The sequence below is a fragment of the Ptychodera flava genome, chromosome 13 (genome assembly GCF_041260155.1).
Source record: "Ptychodera flava strain L36383 chromosome 13, AS_Pfla_20210202, whole genome shotgun sequence".
NCBI lineage: Eukaryota > Metazoa > Hemichordata > Enteropneusta > Ptychoderidae > Ptychodera > Ptychodera flava.
In genome coordinates, this window is record NC_091940.1 from 38,552,063 (window position 1) to 38,572,393 (window position 20,331).

The 20,331-nt window shown below is 36.7% G+C and overlaps 1 protein-coding gene across 4 annotated transcripts in view; it reads left to right on the plus strand.

The window, feature by feature from the left end:
• The first annotated feature begins 5,531 nt into the window (after nt 1-5,531).
• LOC139148424 (uro-adherence factor A-like) overlaps nt 5,532-20,331 on the plus strand; it is a 36,416-nt gene continuing 21,616 nt past the window's right edge. The window contains exons 1-2 of one of the 4 annotated variants that reach the window (XM_070719878.1): nt 5,532-5,773; nt 7,611-7,864. In XM_070719878.1, the coding sequence (XP_070575979.1) occupies nt 5,770-5,773; nt 7,611-7,864 (258 nt within the window). In that variant the 5' untranslated portion in view covers nt 5,532-5,769. Of the gene's footprint in view, nt 5,774-7,322; nt 7,463-7,610; nt 7,865-20,331 lie in introns of those variants that run through there. The other 3 variants (XM_070719879.1, XM_070719877.1, XM_070719876.1) reach the window with 3 other exon arrangements.

Below are 20,331 nucleotides of genomic sequence, written 5' to 3' on the forward strand. Positions count from 1 at the left end.
CTACTGTTTTTAATTGTGTTTTATCTTTCGTGCCCACTCTTCTGCGGATATTAGATGTTTGTTACTGTTTCTTCACCTTTTTCTGAAAATAAAAAATTAATACAGTGTAATTTTTTCTCTTTTACCTGTTAAAATAAATATTTTTCTCGTTGTATCAAAATTTTCCATAATCATAAAAGGCAGCCATACAATTAAAGAGCCCCTAGGTTTGTTGTGAAAATGCAAGAATGTTGCAATGTTTTGTCACTTCGGTGAACCGTGACCGTCGACGGTGAAGTTTCGGTTTAACGAAGGATCACTCTCTTCGTCCAAACACGTACATCTAGTCTAAAAACCCTTAACATCGCACGAAATCGTTCAAACGCGAACCCAGTCTCTGCACAGTACACCATACATATGGGGTATATTTTAAACATTCAGTCATTCTGTGTGTTAATGAAATTGTTGACATGTCAGTTGTAAGATATTAGCCTAAAGCTTAGAAATTTCAAAGTGTCATTTTTAAAGTTTGAATACAGTATTTTGAATGAGCTGTGAATGTATTTCACACTTTGTATGCATTAAGCAGATGTCCTGAACTGTTGTTCATTAATGGGTGTCAATCATTAATATCAAAGAGAGAAAAGCAGTAAATCAAAAACTTTGATGGGACCGTTCGGACTTGCCAGCCACATGATCCATCTATATCTCCTGAGAAGCCATGGAGAGCTATTTTTGTAGCCAATCTGATGTGCACAGTGTCTGAGAGGACCTTTTCTTTTATTTGTAATAATGAAATCACGAAATCACAGCTAATAATGGCAAAATCTGTCTTTTGTTAACTATTATTTTAGTCAAGAAAAAGGCACCTTTTTACAGAAAACCTGTGACACAAAGGAAAATAGTTGCATCAATGAGAACGAAAAATATCTTATCATTTTTCTCTTTCTTAAATACGTCACTGTATCAAATAATGCACCCTCCCCCGGCACATAATGGACGAAAGCAAACTTTGCACGACACAATGTACGAGGCGAATTGCAGTGCAAAGTTTGCTTGAGTCCATTATGGGCCTGGAGGGGATGCATTATTGCTATTATTTTATAGTTTTGGCGATGCCAGTGAATTTGCAGTTGTAGAAAATGAATAAAAAAGGAAATTTAAACTGAGTTTGAAGCCAGTGAGCGTCGTCCGGCATGATCGGCCCTGACTCTGTATACTGTATACATTTACATGCACTCCACACTGCACTGCACTGAACACGCACGTTCAACACAAAAAATGAGCAGCACTTTCACGGTTCAATTTGGAATTAAAAAACGATGTATTTTCGAAGGAAATGAAAAGGAATTGCATCCCTACCGTCTACATCGAACTTGAAACATCACCTTTACATGTAAATATCATGCCATTCAAAAAGCCGACAGGGTGAAAGGAACTGAAAGTAAATATATCGGGTTGGGCAACGCTTACGGGAGATTCATAATTTCTGTCATTCGAATGGGATAAAGAGAGTGTATTTCAAATCCTTCTAGCTGCCAAATTAATCTGGTGACATTTTGATGTTTTTGTCGTAATCTCATCCTCACATATAAGTCTTACTGTTGGAGAAAAATAACGAAAATTGTTGGTAAAAAATTTAGTGGCTCGATCTCCCTTAAAGTTCGTTGTCAGGTTTCTCGAATCCACTTTGTGGAACAGTAGCAATTATATCTATGGCAACGACAAACTGAATATGCATTCAATCAAGAGAGAGAGTTTGAGAGCAAACAACACGGCTTACAAATGAAGCCATTACTGGGCAATGGAAGAGGCAATGGAATGTTGTCGTCCCCGGCAACTGGTACGCAGTTATAAAAAGTGACCGCTTTTCTTGGACTAAGATAGATTTATACAAAGCGATGTGTATGCAAGAAATTTGATTTTGGAATTTCACCGAAATGTTGATTCACTACACATGGCAGTCTATGATGAAACTATGAGAGAACCGTGATCATTTTTTGCAAATAGAAACCATAAAAACTAACAATATCTGTGCATTTATAGATATTTGATAATTGATATACACTTTGCCATCTGTTCCATATGTTTTTGTCTCATGTCTTTCATCAGTTTTTACTTTTCAAGGTGTTTAATGTAGGATACCACTGCATCTTCTTTGCTTGTGAAGCTTGTCAATAATGTGTATGTATTTAAAAGAATCGATGTATTTTGTCAGCAATTTCCTGTTCAGGAAATATCAAATGGACATTCAAGGTTTAGCCGTTTAAAATCATCTTCTGTCAAAAGTGACCCTCCCACTATACGCCGCAAAGATGGACAAAGATAGCCTACTCAAGCAGCTTCGGCAATAGTACTTCTATATAGCGATTTTTACCAAGAAACATTGGAATTACTATTATTCCATTCATCCTTCCACAAAGTCGGTTGTTAGACCTTGGTGTTTCAGGAAATGGTTTCGCTCATATCTTTCTAACCGTAGCCGGTGTGTTGTTATCGATTCCACTAAATCGTGTTTCCGACAAAACCAGGATTCCACAAGGGTCAGTTCTTGGCCTTATACTATTTAATGTATATACATCTCATTTGGGGAAATAAGTTGCAAGTCATTGTTGGCTGTATAGTTTTTATGCCGATGATTCGTCGTTATATATGTCTTTTAAGATCAATGATGCCTCTGTGATGGCTAGCAATCTTGAATTATGTATTTCACACGTAAGGTCTTGGATGTCTGCAAACTTCCTTTGTTTGAATGATGATGAAACTGAATTTGTAACTTGCTCTGCATTTTCCAGTAATGCTTCGGACGATAGAATATACGGGAGATATGGTTCGGTGTCACCCAAAGAGTCTTGGAGTTATCCTGGATTGTGGTCTTACGATGTACCCTCATGTCAACAATATCTGCCGCTCAACTACATGTATTTTTCACTTACGACGCATTGCAAATATTCGCAAATATCTTTCTAGATCAGACACGGAACAATTGCTTTTGTGACATCTCGCATTGATTCATGTAATTCTCTTCTTTATGGTGTTCCGAAATACTCAGTCGCATTCAACGTATCCAGAATATAGCTGCTAGAATAGTTACTCGCTCAAAAATTCACTGAGCATATCACTCCGATTTTGTTTCAGTCGCATTGGTTGCCTGTTTCTCAACGTATTGTTTCTAAGATTCTTATCTTCACCTATAAATGTATCCATTCACTCGGTCAAACTTATCTTTCTAGCATGGTTAACTTGTACAACCCATAATCTGAGCTCCGCTGACCACGTCGCGTACAAAGAATTATGGGTACCGTTCCTTCAGTATTGCCGCGCCCTTTTTACGGAATAACCTTCCGGTTGGTGTTTCGTCGCTCCCCAAGCCTGCAAAGTTTTAATCAATTCTTATAAAACACTTCTTTTTAGTTTTGCTTTTAATTAACTGAACTCATCCATTGTATTGGTGTTTTTTTTGTTTTTAAATCGTGTTACGTTTTATGATATTGATTGTATATTACCCAGCGTCTCTGATCACACTTTTTGTGTGGATTAAGTCGCTATATAAATGAAGAAATTATTATGAGAATAAATTATTATCATACAGTGAAAAGCTACTGAATGGAAAACAAGTCGCGGTTTGAACCGAGTTATATGGAGTTATGCGTTTCACATTATTCATTAAAAAGTATAGGAATACCGCGTTGGCCAGGGAACTTAACTTGTTGATGTCTGAATCTTATATAATGTGATTGCCAACACACAGATCGTAAGTTTGTTTAAAGGATGTTGTTAGCTTTGTGATTATAAATAAAAACCGATGTCATTTCAATTATCCCCGTAAATTATGAGCCATTCAGAGATTAGCTGTGGGTCCATAGCTATCGTGTTTTAGGACATGCAAACATAGATATCAAGGATAGCTGTACTGCTGAGTATGTAACCCAAAACAGCCATGGCACGCAGGTTTTGAAATGACGCATGTGATGACCAGAAACGATCTTCTTTGGCCTAATGGACAACAGTGATACAGTACTCAAAAGTTTGGTGACCTTAACTCGTTTCATTCTCAGAGGTGTATGCAAATTTTGACTGTCGTCATGACAACAACACGACCACGACCTGCTCAGCACGTCGAGATTGGACATTACTGTGCAACAGGGCTAAAATGGACCAAATGGGCTTTCTGTACATATTGTCCATGATTGATACATTATGATTAAAACGCAATGAAAATGGGTTTTCATTTGGCCATCATTTCGTACAAGTACATCAGTTTAGATATTGAAACTTTGTTGCAAAGTTTCACCACATGGTTGCCTTTCAATTTGCATAACAAAGTCATAGTCTGGCCTCACTGTGTCCATGGATGTACAAAAAATACATCCATGCTGTGTCCAATTGGATTTGACTGCAATTTATAGGCTCGTTCCAAAGTGACGGACCGAACATCGCACACCATGTTCTGACTGAATTTTATGTCCCGGTCTTTGGTAGTCCGTGTGGGCGGATTTTGGTAGCACCAGGGAAAAGTTGGTAGTCTGTGGATGTGGGACTACCGCTTAGGGGAGAACCATTTAATTTCGGGGGGGTGTGGAGGAAGTGGGTATGGGAGCAAATTGTTTTTTCATTGTCAACTTGTACATCTTTCTAACATATTAATATTGAGTGAATAATATATTGGTTTTAACACTATTTTATTGACTCCTGTCTTGTGTTTTAAATTTTCACAATTTACAGAAGTCAAACAGTCCCCTTTAGATAGTGCTTATGCCATTGAGATATTGCAACAGAAATCCTGAAATATGATTTCTTGGGTCAGAAAAGGGAAGGAAAACATTGAGTGTACTGAGGTGCAAAGTAGACCTATGAAGTGCATGGGAAAAAACATAAGAATTGCTTGTGGTAAAAACGTTTGCGCCGCCTATGGCGGCACGCCGGCAAAGAATACATGAGAATAAGGTTTCCAAATTTTGCTAATTTCTGGTGCATTGTGACAATTTTTTTTTTTCAGTTCTGTCTGTTCTGTCTGTTATGACAATTTTTTTTTTCTCAGGCCATGACAGGAGAAATCGTTTCTCTTCTATCTCACCTGGTGACAATTTTTTTTTCTCAAAATCCTCCATAACCCCCCCCGAAATCAAATGGTTCTCTCCTTACTTCGAGTCCTGTCTATCATATTATTTGTGTCTTTAATAGTGAGTTAATGTAATAAACTATCAGATGTTTACTGATGATAATTTTTCAGTTCGAATGCATGTATTAAAAGCTAACACAAACAATAAAAACAATACTACAATCAACGACACTCTCAAGACTTTTCTTTTTTTTGGAAAAAGATAAATTTATTTCTACATAGTCACAAATAAAACAAATCTACATAACTGTGAATGCATTAAAATTACAATGCGTCTTGTCTGAAGACAAAAACCAAATAATTAGCAGCTTAATTACAAAGATCATCATATGAATGCATTCAGGATGCATTCTCAAGACTTTTCGGCCGCCTGCGCCTGTCGAAGTGCGCCAGCTAACGACGAAGGACATGTCGTGATCGCGCGCGCGCGACAGATGCACCGCCGACCTGAGCGTTGGCAACAGGTGGGGTCACGTGGCTACACAAACAAGCGCCCATTCAATTACAACATGGCGTCAAGTTGAAAACTTTTGCAACCGATCCCGATTTGTGCGCACCTTCGGTAAAAGTAATGTAGTTTCCATTTCAAGAGGCCAATTACCGTTCCAACCACGACTATATGCAAGGGACTGCGGAGATCTTCATTTCCTGACCAAAAGGAATCCAGCATGGGTAGGTTTTTGAAATATTTTGAAATGTCTTTGGCCGCGGCCGTGAAGCCGTTCGTAGGTACAGCGTACAGCCACCCAAAATGTTCAGCGTGTCCGTGAGTTTGGCCAAATTGCTGGGCCGGTGGCTACGGTTTACAGAGTGTTACGGGTCACGGTACATCGTTTGCTAGTCAAGTCAGGCTGTATGTAATTTACGCCGTGCCTATCCGTTGTTCATTTATCGTTCAATATAAAACAGGAATTTGAAAACTTGTCGTAATATGCTGTGTATGAATGTATCTCCGGTCTGTAAACATGACACTTTGTGGAAATTAGATTAGTGGTACCATGGTGTTCATCTAGGGTTTATCACAGCTGTATTTTTCTCAAACAAACCGTACATGTTATTTCGTGGAAGTGTCAACAACGCTGAATGGCCACGGAGAAAATAATATCAAATTATGTCGAAACCTCAAAGAATAGGTTACGTTTACTGTAAATGGTGAAAATGATTTAAATAATAGACCCTCGAAGGTCTATGTTCAATACAGCTGTATTGAAACTTCGACGTTATCTTTTTTACGCCCATGGTTGAAACAAGTATTAAGCGCACACTGCACTGATGCTTTGGTAAGATATAGAATATTTATTGCTTGGTCACAAATATAGTATTTGCAGTTTTGTCACTCTGTAATCACGAAAGTCAGAAAGTATACTCCAAGCACACTTAAAATTTTGGAAATTAACAGCATCAAAATATATTGTCCCAGTTTTAATCGTAGACTCTCCAGAAAGTTTTTCTCGGGGGTCTCTGATTTAATGTAAATTTTTTTAAACTTTTATGTAGCACACTCTATATATTGTGTTGGGGAAAGCTACCACCTGTAAATTTGATACTGGTCAGGCTGCTTGGTAATATTGGAAAATATTTGATTTAAGGTAATATGCACCTCGAAAGTGAAAGACTTAAACTTTTGCTCTAACTTTCCTCAAGGAAACTTTCAATCATTCTCTTTCAAAATCAAAAATAAAAATAGGGGGTCACCGTGCAAATTTTGGTACTAGAGAAACAAATTACCACAGATTTACAGATATTAGAAATTCAAAATGGCCGCCATCCCTGTGTTAACTCTATGGAGAAAAATAAAAATTTTCGAATTTCGATAAACTAAGCCGGTGAAAAGTTTTCTTTCACCAAGAGCTTTAAAATGAACCCCACTTGTGGTATATCAGAAGAGAATTGTAAAAGTTTGAGAGGCCGAATATCTATCCCCGAGGTGCGTTCTACCTTAACTGGAATACCATGCAGTTGTGCAGCTGAATTTCAGACAAAAAAATTCAAACAAGCAGATATCAATCACATATATTAAATAGAACAGATTTTAAAATGGTCACATAGCATTACATATTTATGCAGGAAAGTACAGTCTGCAGCCATTTGCCTGCAACAAAGAAACTTAAGTGACTTTGTGGACCCTTGATCATACGCCTGATGAAAAATTCAGCAACCCTAAGAATAATTCATGGCATTGCAACCATCGATTGCTAACCATAGCATTAGTCAACAGACCTTGTATTTTACCTGTGTAGTTGAGTTGTCCATTTGTATACAAGACATGCAGAATGTCTGCTAATACAAAGTATTTCCTGAAACATTCTGAATTAATACCTGACATTTACTATTATGAACCCTTTCCCAATGGACATTTGCGTGAGTATTAACTTTCATGTATCCGATAAGTGAAGAGATATTTTGAAATGCGTTTTGAAAGTTACAGTAGCCGTACTTGTAGATTGTTGGTCATCATTTATGGCCTTGTTTCAAGAGGGGTAATTCACTCTAAAATCTCTATTTTCAGCGGATTTGCACCCAACAGAACGCTTATACCGGAAGATTGTGAAACCAAGTCTAGGAATACTGAACATTGACAGTCATACTAGCAGACACAGAATACGTTTACATTCATCCTTCCAACCTCGTATGCAAGGACAATTGTACACTTTGAAAAACAGGCCTAGGACAGAACCAACAGATTCATTAGTTCAAACATTTCCAAGGTTAACTGATGCCCTGGTTGGTTCACCAGAATTTTCAAGCAATTTTGTATACTCGGTAAGTAGCATATTTTTTCAACATACTATAGAATAATTTTTGAATTAAGTATATTTTTTGTACAAATGACTGGATATGAATTCTTCACTTTTATGCACACCCAATTAATGAGAAACCTGCAGTCTTTTGTTTCTAATTCATATGATTTTTTCAAAAACAACCTTGCTTTTCGTTTAGTGAGTTTCTTAAAAATAACCAGTTTAGACCTACTTTTCACAGAATATAACAATGGTAAAAACAAAGTACACCAATCATGGTGATGATTGTACAAAAGGTGTAAAGACAATACTCTGAGTACAAAGAACACCGTTTACATGACACGTTGTGGACTATTCTTAGCTTAGTTTTTGCAGAGCCTGAGGCAAGATTCTCTACGTAAGTAACTTTCTACTTCATAGAATACAGAGTGTTCAGTACTTACAGGGTTTTATAGACGATGAAAAATCAATCATGCAAAACTCTCAGTAGCCTGTAAAATGTCGAAGCAATTGTGTGGAATTAATTGTCAGCGTTCCCTGAGGGTGCTCTGCAGAATTTGAAGTCTAAAACTATTATAAAACCCATTCAACAAATAAGATTAGTATAATTACTTTTCTGATTGAGTAAAATCATAGCAACAAAATGTACTATGTCACTTGGTACACTACCATGCGTGTCAGAATGGTCATTGCTTTCTATTGATTTAAATTTTACAAAGCGACCTATGATGACCAGTTGTGCCAAAGTAAATTGCATGTGTGTTTGAATATTTTTATGTTATTTGACAACAAATCATGATCAGAAGTGAGGTAAACTCCGATCTTATTGATTTCAATCTACAAACCAAATCTTGAGAAGCAGATTCTTTAGGCTATGATGTGGAATGGTAATCCATTTGTCAATACAACAACATATGTAAAGAAATGTTGTTTGTGTAGATGACTGACTGTCCACCTCCCAGTGTGCCATTCACAACATGTATAGACAAGAAAGCAAATATTATGCCAATGTAGAGAGCATTTTATATCCTTCAAGAAACCAAATAAATACTGCTTCTCACATTGTACTGGTATTGATTACTCAATTCTCATTGGAATCTTTGCTGCTTTGACCAAGTGAATAGTTTACTATCTGGTTTGTTTTGTGCAGAATGAAACAATGAATAGATGAATATCGCACTATTAATTCTGAAGGAAGGACAGTAGGTCTATCAAAAAAACCTGACTGTAGCCATTGTAACTGCTCCTTAGAGAGAATTGGAGCATTCGTTAAAGTGTAAATATACATAAAAAACCACGCAGCAGCATGAAAATGAGTGACTACTTCGATTTCAAAATTTAATTCAACGCACTCAAAGCAGCGTATTGGAAATCAATACTATCTTCAACAAGTTTATATCAATGCAGCTGCTAATATCACAGACTGTCATAAATAGAGCATTGGAAAAACATTTTGTGATGGAGTCATGTATTCTTTTCAAAAGCTTTCCATTGAAATTTGTTAAATTTCCATGATGTTTAAAAACTGTGCTTATGTAAATTGAAATGCGGACAGTTTGATATAACTAAACTAGCAGCATGATCACTTGTACATCAAAGTTGTCACTAGATAAAAAATTTTGCCATTTGATATGCTATCTTTGTCCCATGTTCAAGACATTCATTTCAACATGTATCACAGTTATATTATCGATCAAGTCTTATTCTACTGTGTTTCGTTCCAATATTGAGCAGTTGCTGAGATTGTGTTTTCTGGCTGTCAACTCGGTTGACAAGTAGAAATCCTTGCAAAGCCCCTTCAATGTCATATGGGCAAGGTTTGAATTATGGCCCAGTCATAGTGATGTTTCAATCAAGTGTTGTTAAACTGTCAAAGGTTGAAGTTCAATTAACTTGAAAGGTTTACATTCAAAGTCAGTGTTATCATGACATCCACAGATTGCTGATAACCATCTTGATCAGCAGTTTGCAATCTACAGTAAAGTAATACCATACAATGTACATGGCGCCATAGCAGTAGACTTACTGATACATAACAGCCTGTAATAGTGTAAATGTATTTGGAAAAATTCTTAATTTCAGCAAAAGTGAAGCAGCTTAGAAGGGTGTTCTCTTCAGCAAGAATGACATAATTGGATTGGGTAAATGTCTTTCGAAAATGAAATCGAATTTTCGCTAGATTTTTCCTGGCACAGTAAAATGTCTCCTTTTCGTTTTGTGCTTGGGTTGAATAAATAATATGCAGATGTTAAAATGCCCCTCAGTAAGTTTATGATTGTCTTTCTTTACCCAACCACCTGTTGATTCAGAGGTGAATTGTCTGGACATTGATGGTGATGCAACAACTCTTTGACTTTTGCTTACAATCTGTTTGAAAAAAACGTTGCAGCTTTGCAGTGCAACAACTTTGCTCAAATGTTGCTGTAAGCAATTAATTGCCAATACTTTTATGTTCATATTAGTGTTAACATATGGAATATGTGACATATGGAATTGTTGAATTATTACTCTAAGTACCATTATATTGAATGGATACCATTGAAAAATATGTTACTTTTGAATTCAATGTGTGTAATGACAAAGTGTTTGTCACATAGTACACGTACAATCCACCTTTTATACATGTACAGTAGGTGTGTAACTGCACGCAAAGTTTTAACCTGTTCATCCTTAATGCCCTGTAAACAGTTCCTTTCTCAACATTGATAACAATGGATTTAGACCAAACCATCTTGGTCAAAGGGTTTACTGGGACTGAACTGTAATAGATGATTAAAGAGCACAAGTTCTTGCATTTGTTCATTGTCCACAGTGTTGTGTGAAATATGTGCATGAAAGAAATGTCCTGCTGATCAATATGTGATGTGATCAATTATTTTATCAAGTTGGTCAAATTAATAAAATCTCTAAAAGTAAATTCCAAGGTTGTTTGTCAGTTGAATGCTACATAGGTATGTGTGCAATGATCACTCTACTGGTGGTGTCCTAAATTTTATTCAAGAGTGACCTACAGGTAATTAAAGGACAAGAGAAGTACGTAGACAATTGTATCCACATCAGTGTTGCGTTTTACTTAGAAACTGTCCCTGAACCTGCAGATTCAGTGGTTTTCATTTTCAATGCAATTGATAAATTAAGAAGATATTCCTGGTCATATACAAATATAAAGATATTTGACAAAATATTTGTAAGTTTTAATGTAAAAATAACATTAACTGTGTTATGTAGGTCATTCCCCCCACACTCATCATGACTTGAGTTCAATTAGTCTAGAACATTCTCAAGGTCACTGCCCTTGATGACCTCACAACCTTGAATTCAATTAGTCATGTTTGGAATGTTCTGGAAAGTTGATTAGTTGTGTAAGGGAGATAATTTTAGAACAGTAATTAGCATGTCAATAAAAGTTCTAGATTGTTCTTATATGCCTTTATAAAAGGGACGTGCTCAGCTTCCAGTCGGACTTTTGGGATCGTGTCTCTTGTGTGTTGCTAAACTCCAGCAGTAGTCATTTTCAAGACTTTTCAAGACCTTCACTGTCAACGCTGGATTTATACTGTGGACTTTGTGTAGCTTCAAGCCTGCAAACCAAAGGACTGTTCATTCATCCGACTGACTGTTACAACTCTGAGACTGGAGCTTTGCCGTCCCAGCTGAGATAAGTAGTCTGTACACTTTAAAGCTTGTATTCTATCCCTAACTTTAGCAATTAGTTTTATTTTCGTAATAAATTTTGTTTAAACGTTAACTGCTGAGTTCACCCTTTTGTTCGTTTTCTCTGCACGTAACAAAATTGGGGGCTCGTCCGGGATACGAACATTTTGAGCCGTTTGACAACATTTTGCCAGCCTTTTTAAAACTACTGTATACTGTGAACTCAGCGAAATTTAATCATGGCGGAATTTAAACCAGAGGAAATGGATGACCTTGATCAGGACACATTTGATTCCCTCAGAAAAGACGACCTCATAACACTGGCCAATTTCCTTAAAGTAGAAGTCAAAAGATATATGCGCAAGAGGGAAATACAGTACCGTATTGCCAAACATTTAGTTAATTTAGGCCAATTTGAGGAATCCACCTTGAAAGATTATGAGCCCGAGTCTACCTTTGAACTAAGAAAATTAGAATTAGAAATGCAGACAAATTTGGAGATCAAGAAACTAGAATTACAAATGAGAGAGAAAGAATTACAAATGGAAGAAAGACAGAGAGAGAAAGATAGGCAGGAAAGATTAGAAATGGAAGAAAGACAGAAAGAGAGGGAATTGGAAATGAAAGAAAAAGAATTACAAATGGAAGAAAGACAAAGGGAGAAAGAAAGAGAGGAAAAAGAAAAGGAAAGAGAATTAGCAGAACACCGACTGCAGTTAGAAATGAGACGTTTAGAGCTTAGAAAGTCAGGAAAATTCTTCCCTTCAGACAATTTTGACATCACTAAGCATTTCAGGTTAGTTCCCCCTTTCCAAGAAAAGGATGTTGATAAATATTTCCTTCATTTTGAGAAAATTGCTCAGAGTCTGAATTGGCCTAAGGAGTCCTGGTCTATGCTTTTGCAGAGTGCTTTGGTGGGTAAAGCCAGAGAAATTTACATTCAGTTGTCAGTAGAGCAGGCTTCAGATTATGATTCTGTGAAGGAATTAATTCTCAAGGGTTATGAGTTGGTGCCTGAAGCTTACCGTCAGAAATTTAGGGATTGTGAGAAGGTGAAGGATCAACTTATGTTGAATTTGCTCGAACAAAAGAACAACTGTTTGACCGTTGGTGCTCTTCTGAAAAGGTCAGTCAGAATTATGACAAATTACGACAGCTTGTTTTGATTGAGGAATTTAAAAGGTGCATCTGGAGTGACATCAAGACATTTATCAATGAACAAAAGGCAGATACATTGGAGGTTGCTGCACGTTTGGCCGATGATTATTCATTGACCCACAAATCTTCCTTTCTCAGCAAACCATCCCAGTCCTTTTCATACAGAAACAATGCAGGTAAATTTAACTCCTCCTTTTCATCCAAGAATTTCTCAAAGGAGAGTAGAAAATCAAATGACAACAGTTCACAAAATTCAAGTAACACTCCCACATCATCAGATCCCAAGTCTCAATCTCCTTCTGACAAACAGTTCGGTACACTTTCTTGTAATTATTGTAAGAAAGACGGCCATTTAATGTCAGAGTGTTTCAAATTGAAAAGAAAACGTGAAGGTCAAAGTAGTCAAAGTGGATCTAAGCCCACCGGCTTTATTTCTTCATCAACTCGATTAGAGTCTAATAATGTGTGCAACACATTTTCTGAGGTTAAATCCCTCTTATCCCCAATTAATGAGGTCAAGGTCAATTCTTCTCAGATAGCATTATGGGTATTTTCGAGCCATTTATTCATAATGGTTTTATATCACTTTCTAGTGATTTCTCTTCCGCTACCCCTGTCAAAATTTTAAGAGATACCGGGGCTTCCCAGTCTCTTTTGTTGGCAGATACCCTGTCGTTTTCTGAAAAGTCATTTTCAGGTTCTAAAGTTCTTATTAAGGGGGTAGATTGTAATGACTACATTCCTGTTCCTCTCCATAATGTCTATTTGTCTTCGGACTTTGTTTCTGGACCTGTGGCTTTAGGTATTAGGCCTTTTTTGCCTTTTGAAGGGATTCACCTTCTTCTTGGAAACGACCTTGCTGGGGACAAGGTCATTACTAATCCACTTGTGACTGATAATCCTACTTTAGATCAGGATCCAGAGCCAATTGAACAAGAGATACCCGATTTATTTCCTTCGTGTGCTATTACTCGAGCCATGTCAAAGAAAACTTCCGAGAATCAAAATACTCTCAAAAATAATGTCACAGATGTTGACTTAAATGACACCTTTCTCAGTCAGGTGTTTGACACGGATCATTCCGTTATCCCTCGTGGATTTGAAACTTCCAGTAAAACTTCTGCTGACCAAAGTCAGACATTTTCTAGATCAAATCTCATTGCAGAACAACACAAAGACCCAGATATTTTGTGTTTGTTTGACAGGGTAGATGATGAAGGTAAAACTTCAGATAGCTCTGTTTCCTATTATACAAAATCTGGTATTCTCATGCGTAAATGGAGACCTCCAGATGTCTTGGTTGATGATGATTGGGCTATAAAACATCAAATTGTGGTTCCAAAGTCCTATCGTGCTGAAATATTGCGCCTGGCCCATGAAACCCCCTGGGCTGGTCATTTGGGAGTCAGGAAAACTTATCATAAAATTCTCAGTCACTTTTATTGGCCTAATCTCAGGCAGGATGTAGCACATTTCTGTAAAACTTGTCACACATGTCAAATGTAGGAAACCAATCAGACCATTCCAAAGGCCCCTTTACAGCCAATTCCTGCATTTCAAGAACCATTTAGTAGGATTCTAATAGACTGTGTTGGGCCCCTACAAAAACAAGATCAGGAAATGAGTACATGCTGACAATAATGTGTACATCAACTCGGTTCCCCGAAGCCATACCACTGAGAAATATAAAGACAAAGACTATAGTGAGAGCTTTAGTCAGATTTTTCACTTTATTTGGCCTCCCTAAATGTGTCCAGTCCGATCAAGGCTCCAACTTTATGTCTGGTATTTTTCAACAAGTAATGGATCAGCTAGGCATTAAACAGTATAGGTCATCCGCCTATCATCCAGAAAGTCAGGGTGCTCTTGAGCGATTTCATCAAACTTTGAAAAACATGATTAGGACCTACTGTTTTGACACAGAGAAGCAGTGGGATGAAGGAATTCATTTTTTGCTCTTTGCTGTTAGAGAGTCAATTCAGGAGTCTCTTGGTTTTAGCCCATTTGAGCTTGTATTTGGACATACAGTCCGTGGCCCACTTAAGCTCGTTAAAGAGAAATTCCTATCAGACGATGATGATTGTCTGAATATTTGCAATATGTGTCAGATTTTCGTACAAAACTCTCTAAAGCATGTGAATTAGCCAGAGAAAATCTTGAGTCATCTCAGCAGTCAATGAAAACCAAATACGATAAAAACACCTCAAAACGGAAGTTTGAACCAGGTCAAAAAGTTCTTGTTCTACTTCCGGTTCCTGGCAAACCACTCCATGCTCGTTACTTTGGGCCATATCTAATTGATAAGAAATTGAGTGATTTAAATTACATCATAATAACACCTGACAGGCGAAAACAAAAACAGCTATGTCACATAAATATGCTTAAGCCATATTTGGATAGGGATAATCCTACTATAACTCAGCCTGTCAGTGCAGTCAGTTCAAACCATTATGAAGATAGTGATACTGAAACTGACTTGAGTGAAAAAACTCTAAACTCAAAGCTGGGCTCGGTCAAGCTTCAGAACTCAGAAATCCTGGAGAAGCTGGAGTCTACAAAGTTGGCACACCTCCAGCCAGAACAACAACAACAGGTGAAAGAACTGCTCCACGAATATAAACACCTGTTTCAAGATGTTCCAACGAGGACAAACGTCATCTATCACGACGTTGATGTTGGGGACAGTAAGCCTTAAAACAACATCCATACAGACTGAATCCAACAAAAGCGAAATATCTCCAGGAAGAAGTCAAATACCTGCTGGACAATGACTTTATTGAACCCAGTAAAAGTAACTGGAGTTCGCCGTGCATACTTGTTCCCAAATCAGACCACAGTTATCGTATGTGCACGGACTTTAGGAAGGTCAACACTTTAACAAAGACAGACACTTTCCCAATCCCGAGGATTGATGACTGCATCGACCGAGTGGGAAAAGCCAAGTATGTGACGAAATTTGACCTACTGAAGGGATTTGGCAAGTCCCTCTGACGGATCGTGCTCGTGAAATATCCGCCTTTGTTACACCAGACGGATTGTTCCAGTACAAGGTGATGCCATTCGGAATGAAGAACTCTCCGGCAACGTTCCAACGGATGATCAACGACGTCATATCCGGGCTAGACGGGTGTGCAGCTTACGTTGACGACGTCGTCCTGTATACTGACACCTGGGAGGAACACATCAAGCTCATGCGGAAGTTCTTTGAGAGACTGAGCAAAGCAATGTTGACTGTCAACCTTGCCAAATCTGAGTTTGGTTGGGCAAGGGTAACTTACCTCAGACATACTGTAGGACAGGGTGAGGTAAAACCCGTTGATGCCAAAATCAGTGCCATTTCAAGTTTTCCCATACCAAACTGCAAACGACAACTGATGCGCTTTCTCGGTATGGCTGGTTACTACAGAAAATTCTGTCCAAATTTCTCCACAATTACTGAGCCTTTGACTAACTTACTTAAGAAGAAAGTAAAGTTTGTTTAGTCAGAGCAATGCCAACAGGCATCTGATACACTTAAAGCCATACTGCAAAGTGCTCCAGTGTTGTCTGCACCAGATTTCACTTTGCCATTCAAATTAGCTGTGGATGCTAGTGATACGGCTGCTGGTGCTGTTTTATTGCAAGGAGGATAGTCATGGTGTAGATCATCCTGTTTGCTATTTTTCACGCAAATTTAACAAATCCCAGAGAAACTACTCTACAATTGAAAAAGAGTGTTTATCTTTGATATTAGCTTTACAGCATTTTGAAGTTTATGTTACTTCTTCAAATCAGCCAATAGTGGTTTATATTGATCACAACCCTCTTGTTTTTCTGCAGAAATTTAAAGGCAAAAATCAGAGATTGCTAAGATGGAGTTTAATGTTACAGGAGTTTAATCTTGATATTAGACATATCAAAGGCAGAGACAATTTAATTGCAGACTGTCTCTCTCGTATTTAGAGTTTATTGTTGTTCACTTTCAAGAAATTTTATTGTTGTTCACTTTCAAGAAACTTTACTTTAGAGTAAAACAAAATTTGAGTACTTAAATCCTTTTCAAGATTACATTTGTAAAAGAAAGATTTTTCTTTGAAAAATTTTCTTTTTTTGAAGAGGGGGTGTGTTATGTAGGTCATTCCCCCCACACTCATCATGACTTGAGTTCAATTAGTCTAGAACATTCTCAAGGTCACTGCCCTTGATGACCTCACAACCTTGAATTCAATTAGTCATGTTTGGAATGTTCTGGAAAGTTGATTAGTTGTGTAAGGGAGATAATTTTAGAACAGTAATTAGCATGTCAATAAAAGTTCTAGATTGTTCTTATATGCCTTTATAAAGGGACGTGCTCAGCTTCCAGTCGGACTTTTGGGATCGTGTCTCTTGTGTGTTGCTAAACTCCAGCAGTAGTCATTTTCAAGACTTTTCAAGACCTTCACTGTCAACGCTGGATTTATACTGTGGACTTTGTGTAGCTTCAAGCCTGCAAACCAAAGGACTGTTCATTCATCCGACTGACTGTTACAACTCTGAGACTGGAGCTTTGCCGTCCCAGCTGAGATAAGTAGTCTGTACACTTTAAAGCTTGTATTCTATCCCTAACTTTAGCAATTAGTTTTATTTTCGTAATAAATTTTGTTTAAACGTTAACTGCTGAGTTCACCCTTTTGTTCGTTTTCTCTGCACGTAACAACTGTTACAATGATGGTTCTGTAAATCAAATATTTAACTTCAATCATAAATAATCAGCACATTTCATGAAAAGTAGGGAATACCATGTCCATTGTGATATTTTTCAGTGAAAACTTTAATTACATTTTAACTTCTGTTCCATGTTGCCTTTTAAATGTTGTGTTTGGGAGTACCAATAAATGTAGTTGAAGTGATAAACTAACAGTATTATTATCAAGTGTGCCTATAATTCATATAAAGAGTGCATGAAGTGATTCAGTTAGAGATACGTTAAGTTTGCCTTATCTTTTCAGTGAATATGAGGAGGGATAGTTGTAGTTTAGACAATTGTGAGTACTGTAATTTTTCCCACCAAAATTTTAATGCAACATTTTACTGAATTTTACGAATTTTTCTACAATTATTTTCATACTTTTTGACCAAATGGAAATCAGATATCCTTGGCTACAGTTCTCTATCAAAATTTTGGTAAAAGTCTGAAAAAATTTGACTGAAGTATATTCTACAAAGGTGACAAAATATGACTTTGGCACTCAAAGGGTCAAAGAACTATTATTCTGTTTCATGGAAACTGTAGGACCTAGCAATATAAAGGTACAGAAACAAAGTGGGCATTGCACTGTACTAGAATGTATCAATTTTGCTGCCTGTATCCCTTGATAGTATACTGCTGTGACTTGGTGTGATTTATGTAGTAACCACAAATTGACAATCATTGTCAATTTTACTTTCTCTGATCTGAAACACCTAGAAGATGTTAGCTGCATATTTCAGTCAGATTAGTTCATCAAATATCTTTATTTTTTCTTTCCCAACTATGTGTTCCACCTGCATTTGATAAAGGTTGTCTGTCTCATACTTTACCTTTCAATTAGTTAAAAATTTGCATCATTTTAATTTATAATCTAAACAGAGAGTAAATTGGTGTAACTGGATTTCAATAAACGACTGAGAGAAATGCATAGTGCAGTAAAGTGCTATACAATAGATTTTATTATGAAAATATATATGCTGGAAATTGCAAGCAGTGTGTGTTCACGCTAGGTTGAAATTAATTCCACTTACAATGAAACATATGAAATGTGAAATACAAACAAGACATAAATTCCAGTTGAACTCACTGCTGAAGTGTGTGACTGAGCCAATGGCTACTGCCACTTAGCTTTGTTACTTAGCAACAAAACAAAAAGACTAGACTATTGGGTTTCATAATGTGGGAAATAAATGTAATTAAAGAGCAATTTAACTTTCATCTCACAGGAAATTAGAACCACCAACAAAGCTGGAATTATTAATGTGTCACATTAAGTAAATGGAACTCACATGAATTGAATGCAAAGAAAGTTCTGTAAAAGAAGTAGATATTATTTTGCTGTTCAGTTAAATTTACCAGTATTTGAAAATAAGTCAACGCAGTAACATCAAGATGCATGTATAGATGAAATTTAGGAAACACTCAGAATTACAGACTTTTTACTTCCAGTTGAAAGATGTTAAGCAATTTAATTTGTAAAATGCATAGTTCTGTAGTTTTGCATTGAATGGAGATAGTGTTTATGCATTACAGATTCCAACAGTGTATGTGAATGCAGGTAACCTGAAATTTTCAAAACAACCAATTTTTAATGCAACCATAGATTTAATAATTCAGGCATTCCTGTGACGTATGCTAAATAGAGACCTTGTTATTTGAAAGGTCTAACAAACTAGGTAATTGCCTTTAGCTGGATTTGGCTGCTAGGAGAATGAAGGTGTACAAAAATTCAAAGCTTCATGCCTGTGGTCTAGCGCTAATCAGTAAACAGAGCTGATGAAATTTGAAATGGGAGTGGAATGTACTATACACAGCCATGCATGAATAGCTCCAAGACTGAATTTACCTTGTTGAAAAATCTTTACAATTTCTGTGATTAGTATTGTTACAGTGCAGACTGATTAAGTTTTGTGTCTTTTTTATTTTCTATTCATATCACATTTATAAGCGGCTTGTAATCGTATTGCTATCTTTTGTGTCGCTGCCAATGGCATTTTAATGCGAATTTGGATTTAACATGAATAATTGATCAGTACTGTGTAATTTTGAAAGCTATGTGTACACCTGTGTTGAACTGAGGAATGTCTACCTATTAATTGCCTTTAGCCATGTCTAGACCATAATTTCAATGTTATCAAATGCAGAATAAAAATATGTAATCTGAAAATTTCTACCCTGTCATTGCCACCTTCAGACAAAATTGAAATTGTAGTTTTCATTTAAATTTGCAATAAAACTTAACAAGTATTTCATAATATATCAGAAGAATACCAGCTCATTTTCAATTCAATCTAAGGTAATTGATCAAACCATTTTTATGGGTCACATTTGGTTCAATATGGGGTTGGACCTCTTAAACAGAGAAATGGAGCTTGAAGACATCACAATCAACAAGTAAAAACTCAACCACATTCAAATGTCAATTCATAAACTTCTTGTACACTAATTTATTTGGGTAAGATTTTTACTGATTAAATTTCTTTACCTCAATGTTAAATGTATAACTGTCATTCATCAATTTTAGCTTGACTTCTTCCTCTACTTTATAGACTCACAACTGATATATAGTTAATTTAATAATATACCACACATTGACAACTTGTGTATTCTTTGTTGCCAAGTCTGTGCACTGTCAATGTACAACTGTATGTTCATTTGTTGGCAGGTTGCTCACTGATTTCAGTTAAGATAAATGTTAGCCCAGACAAAGAATGATTTTATTCCACAAACACAGATAATTAATCTATGATGACGTGGATGATAACCACGCCTGATAAAAAAATAACTATTTTCAAAATATCAAAACACTTACAATGAACCTGTTCACCCTAATTCCCTGTAAACGTGTCCACAACCACCATTGATAACAATGGGTTTGGGCCAAACCATGGTGGTGAAAGGGTTAAGTGAAGTTCTGTAGATTGAAATGTTGTACCATGTAGGTAACATTACTTTGTCTTGAAAACTGT